The 6000-nt window shown below is 43.9% G+C and overlaps 1 protein-coding gene across 1 annotated transcript in view; it reads right to left on the bottom strand.

The window, feature by feature from the left end:
* LOC109913838 (cadherin EGF LAG seven-pass G-type receptor 2-like) overlaps window positions 1-6000 on the bottom strand; it is a 990249-nt gene that overhangs the window by 40444 nt on the left and 943805 nt on the right. Inside the window, exons 7-8 of the mRNA XM_048611842.1 lie at window positions 1318-1412; window positions 288-497 (exon numbers count right to left, since the gene is read on the bottom strand). Of these exons, the coding sequence (XP_048467799.1) occupies window positions 288-497; window positions 1318-1412 (305 nt within the window). The remainder of the gene's footprint in view (window positions 1-287; window positions 498-1317; window positions 1413-6000) is intronic.

Here is a 6000-nt window from a genome sequence, read left to right on the forward strand (position 1 = left end):
GACTCGCCTTTTCCCCGCCACAGCTGTATGACATCATCAGAATGGATAGAGCTCAATGCAATTTCCAACATAAACCCATTCAGAAGCATTATTTTATATCAAAACAGGCCCACTTGCTTGCTTAAGCACTACGATTACTTGGGGAGTGCACTATGAAGAATCTTAACATATCAGGTGTTGGGTAGGCCTCAACACTTGATGATGTAAAGTGACAACACTCATGGCGCTGAATGGATCAAAGCTCTATTAACAGCATCAGGAACTCTTGGTGTTCTAAACTCCTTTACCTCTGTGAACTGGACTTCCTGGGTTGCAGCCAAGTCAAATCCCTGCTGCGTGTTCTCAAATTCTAAGATTTTTGAGGTCACATGGTACGCAATCTTGACATCACTGCCGAAATATTCATCTGTGTGCTGGGTGGCATTCCGCAACATCAGGGCAATTTTCTTGGATTTTTCCATGTCCAGCAAAGTCTCATTCCTTTTCAGTTTATTAGCCTGCACGAAAGACACGTCTTGAGAAAGTGGCTGAAGCTCTCAACAATCATACAATTAGGGATATTTATGTTACCAAATTTTAGAGACCAATGCTATTTTATAGGCTAAAGGAAGGCTTAAAGTGAAATCTTTCCAAAGTCATTATTGGATTAAGTTGTCAGTAGGACTTTAACTACAACTGCTAAAAGAAAAAAAAATAAGAGTGATGGGACAAATTAGAAGAGTTCAGCAATTGGGGTTAAGTCTAAAATAACAAATTGTGCCCTCATCATGGAATGTTCCAGAAAAAAAGCCAACCATCAACAAGAAAAAAATGTAATTAACATATTTTACTTCTGAGAATACTATGAATATGAAGTTTCTAATCTGATCACCCTGACATCTCATGTTTCCTTTCTCCCTTCTCCCATCCAACAGGGACAAAGCATTAATTATGGATGAATGTATATCAGGTTGAGTCTAGCCACAATAGGTAATTGAATAACATGATCAGATTACCAGTTATAATCTTAAAATTGCCCTTCATTTTGTAGATCACCAAAGATAAATGGCTGCCTGGAAATTTATGATCGCAGACTTCCATCCTATCACTTAAAGATACAGAGAATGTGAGCACGGAACTACAATCATATCTAGGTTTAGTATTTTCCAATATTACTGCAACTATTATTTCAGGAGTTCCTCTGGTGCTTCATGTCAGGGAAGAAAGGAATGTACTACAGACATGGAAACATGAAAATTGTTCAAGGCCATGAGATGGAACAACTAACCCCAGCATTTTATTCATCTCAACCTTCTAAACTAAATTCTCCAAACTTACAAAGGCTTTCAGCTCTACAAAAGCATTCGTTGTACAATTAAAGAGATCAGGAGGGAGCCAGCCTCTGTGTTCATCACAGTGTCGGATTCCTGTTCCTGTATAAAACAAAAGAATATACTATCTCAGTGCCTACCAAGTACAGGCTTTGGCACAGGGTTAGGTGTTATCAAAACTGTTGTGTGGAATAACTCATGCACATAATTGCCTTGGAGGAATTGAATCACTTCAGTAACACATTACCTACTGGATTGAGTCAAATATCAGCGGATGACATTTGTGGCTCTTTCCAAGTGTAGCTAGATATAATTTGTATTCTTAAAATTTATTTTCCCAACTTAGATGTTTTGACTCCAGATGTGTCTCTATTTGTTTCAACAAAATATAGCAGAAAGTCATGAAACGCATAAAACGCATAGCTGCCAATGGAAGGGTTTGTACCAACAACAGATTGGTAATTTTGAAAGGTATTTGGTGGTGGTGAGGGGGGTTGGGGGACGTTGGTGGTGCAAATTTTACACCACCACAACCTCATCCCCTCGTCACCACACCTCCCCCTCACCCTTATAGCAGAGGTATTCCTAGGTAGGGGGGCTATGAAGGCGGCATAGTGGCTCAGTGGTTAGCAGTGCTGCCTCACAGCACTAGGGGCCTGAGTTTGATTCCACACTCAGGCAACTGTCTGTGTGGAGTTTGCATGTTTTCTCCATATCTGCATGGGTTTCCTCCCACAGTTGGAAGATGTGCAGATTAGATGGATTCGCCATGCAAAATTGTCCATAGTGTCCAAAGATTGGTAGGTTAGTGGATTAGTCATGGGATATGCTAGGTTACAGGGATAGGGTTAGAGGGGTGGGTCCGGGTGGGATGCTGTTCGAAGGTCAGTGTGGGCTTAATGGGCCAAATGGCCTGTTTCCATACCATAGGATTCCATGTAAAGTAAGGTGGGTGGCTATCCCCACCACCTCACACACTGTGTCCTCCATAATATTTGGGTAGGCAAAGCATCAGCCAGATCGCCTGCCCACAGGCTATTGAGGCACCCAAAACTGGCCAATTAATGGGCAGTTAAGGCTCTCATTTCATCACCACTGCAACAATAGGTGCATCTGGGGAAAGCAGAATGAAAAATGCCAGCCTGCTCCTTTACATCTCAGGTGAGAAAGAGAGAGCTCCTTTTGGGGGATCCCTCAACCAAGTTGTTAGCTTTCCATTGTGTCTCCATATCCCTCCCCCAGCCCCCTTAGATCTCCAAACATATTGCTCCATCAGTCACCATCAAACTTCTCCTTGGGCCTAAGTGCAGTACCGGGATTGGTCACTACTGAGATTGAGGGCAGGACTTCCTCTCACTGTAGGAAGGGAATCTCACAATTACCTTGTTCAGGCTGTCCCCAGCGTACAGTCACAGTGAGCTGCCTTTGTTTAAGTCAATGACCTCGCAATTAACTTTTAGCAGATGGAATTTAATGTGGATAAATGTGAGCCTATTTGTTTTGTTTGGAAGAAAAAAGAAACAAGTTAATATCTAAATGGGGAGAAACTTCAAAATGCTTCAATGCAGAGTGATCTGCGTGTCCGTGTGCATGAGTTGCAAAAAGCTAGTATGCGAATAAAGTAGGTAACAGGGACAGCAAATGGAATGAGTATAAAATTAGGGAAGTGTTGTTACTATTGTGCAGGGCGTTGGTGAGACTGTGTACAGTTTTGAAACCCTTACTTGAGGAAGGATATCATTACATTGGAGCATTTCAGAAAAGGTTCATTACATTAATTCGAGAGATAAAAGGCTTGTCTTGTGGGGAGACAGTGAGCAGTTTGGGACTACATCATTTGAGTTTAGAATAATGAGAGGATATCTCATTGAAGTACAGAAGATGCTGCAGTGGATTGTCAAAGTAGATGTAAAACAGACATTTCCCCTTGTGGGGTAATCTAGAAAGACAGGTCATAGTTTTAGGCTAACAGATGGCAGATTTAAAACAGAGATAAAGATGAATTAATTCTCCCAAAGGGTTGTGAATCAAAGGGATTCACTACCCCAGAGTGCAATGGATGCTGGGACTTGGAATAAATTTAATAGACTGAGATTTTATTGTCACACATATTGAGCATTGGAATACATAAGTACAGTGAAAAGTGCACATAGTCGTCATTCTCTGGCAGCATCTTGGTTACAAAACCAGAATTAACAGAGTCAAAAGATAAAAGGGGAAAAAAAAGTCCAGATATCTAAATCAAAAGTCCTATTTCCACAAATGTGCCTGGTACACTCAGTCACAGTGCAGGCGCCTGGGCCCAGCTACAGCCTGGAGTCTACGCCAGCCCATCAATCCCGCCCGAAGGAGCCGTGCTTTTGCGACCCCCCCCACCTCTAATTGCCGGGGGTGGGAGCTCCGCTGAGCGTGAGAACGTGGGAAGGAGCTACCCCACCGCCGACGCCACCAGTCCCCATGCCAGGACACACAGGAGGTAAGAAAGGCCCACTCTTGCTGCTGAATTGATCGCCAGGAACGGGGACCCAGGAGGAACCAAGACCCCCACCGACTCTGGCCCGCACTCGATCTGCCGCTATTGCTCCGGCCCAGCTGGACCCACTGCTGCTGTGGTAAACAGCCCGCGCGTTCAGCTCCTGCCTAGTCTCCGGTCCAGGAGATAGACAGATATTTAATTAGTAATGGATTAAAGGGTTAGGAACAGCAGGCAGGAACGTGGACATGAAGCCAAGATGTGATCAGTCGCAATTATATTAAATTGCAGAGTAGGTACAACGGGCTGAGTTGGCTATCCCTGCCTCTAGTTGTGTTTTACAAAAACACAAATTGATGGAGAAACTGAGCAGGTCTGGCAGCATCTATACACAGAAAGCAGGAGTGGAACGGAAACTTTAAATCTGCTTTCTGTCCACAGATGCTGCCAGACCTGCTGAGTTGCTCCAGCAATTTCCGTTTTTGTTTCAGATTTCCAGCATCCGCAGTTCTTCATTTTATCCCAGTTTTGATTTGATGTCCTTTCTGCTGAGAAGGTGGGGGTGGGCGTTGTGAGGGCATGACCAATGCACCCAAGCTTTGTTCATTAAGAAAACTGACACGTGTTGTTCAATCAACAAACAATTCTCACTTTTGATTTCAATAATGATTCTTCCGAAAGAAAGAAATTCAACCCGACATTCAAGACAAAATTTTGCCGTAACACTTATGTAAATATACACAAGTGAACAGGCAGAGGCCTATGCAGCTTAGCAACTACAATACACCACACAAGATAAGCAAGTATCATTGACTGCTTTCTCAGCAAAGGTTCAAATGGACAGGCTTATGTAAAGACACAGAAGAATGGGACAGACTTTTTAATGAGTTCATACATGGTTTGTGGGCATTGCTGGCTAGGTCAGCATTTATTGTCCATCCCCAAATATCAGAATGCGGTGGTGAGATGTCTTCTTGAACCACTGCAGTCCTTGGAGTGTATGAATACCCAAAGAATTGTTAGAAACGGAGTCTTAGATTTTGACCCAGCCAAAAATGAAAGAATAACATTATATTTCCAGGTGAGGATGGTGTGTGGTGTGGAGCAGCAGGGCCCTACGATGCCAAATTCAGCCAAATGCTGCCTTGATGTCAAGGGGAGTCACTCTCATTGCATCTCTTACGCTTCGTTCTTCGGTCCTTTTTTGAACGAAGGTTACAGCAAGGTCAGGAACTGAGTGGGCCTCACAGGCTCCAAACCAAACACTGTCGAGCAGGTCATTGCTGTGTAAACGCCATTTGACGGCACTGAGGATGACACCTTACATTCTTCTGCTAATGATCGAGAATAGATAAAGCAGTAACTTGCTGGATTGGGTTTAGCCAGCCTTTTGTGAATAGGACGTATCTGGGTAATTTTCCACAATACTGAGTAGATGGTAGAATTGTATTGGAACAGATTAGCCAAGGGTGCGTCAAGTCCTGGAGTGCATCTCCTGTTTTCAGGACCCAAAGCCTGTGCCTTGCAAGGGCCCTATGATACTCTGTGCCTTCATCTATTTCTTCATATCACATGGGAGTGAATATAATAAAGTTCAATGATAAGTTGGGAAGGATAAATATCAGTCAATGATTAAGATTCCAGACTGGAAAAGGACGGATTTTAGGGGTCTAAAAGTTAAACAGGAAAAGGTTGATTGGAAATGCATTTTGATGCATAAAACATAAACAGAATTTCCAAAGCAAGATGATTAATGTACAAGAGACAACAAGGTGCAGGGCTGGATGAACACAGCAGGCCAAGCAGCATCATAGGAGCAGAGAGGCTGACGTTTCGGGCCTGGACCCTTCATCAGAAAAGGGGGAGGGGAAGGGGGTTTTGAAATAAATAGGGAGAGAGTGGGAGGCGGATAGAAGAGGGATAGAGGAGAGGATAGGTGGAGAGGAAACAAACAGGTCGAAGAGGCGGGGATGGAGCCAGTAAAGGTGAGTGTAGGTAGGGAGTTAGGAAGGGGATAGGTCAGTCCAGGGAGGACGGACAGGTCAAGGGGGCGGGATGAGGTTGGTCGGTAGGAGATGGAGGTGCGGCTTGAGGTGGGAGGAGGGGATAGGTGGGAGGAAGAACAGGTTAGGGAGGCAGGGACGAGCTGGACTGGTTTTGGGATGCGGTAGGGGGAGGGGAGATTTTGAAACTTGTGAAATCCACATTGATACCATT

The sequence above is a fragment of the Rhincodon typus genome, chromosome 25 (genome assembly GCF_021869965.1).
Source record: "Rhincodon typus isolate 14 chromosome 25, sRhiTyp1.1, whole genome shotgun sequence".
NCBI lineage: Eukaryota > Metazoa > Chordata > Chondrichthyes > Orectolobiformes > Rhincodontidae > Rhincodon > Rhincodon typus.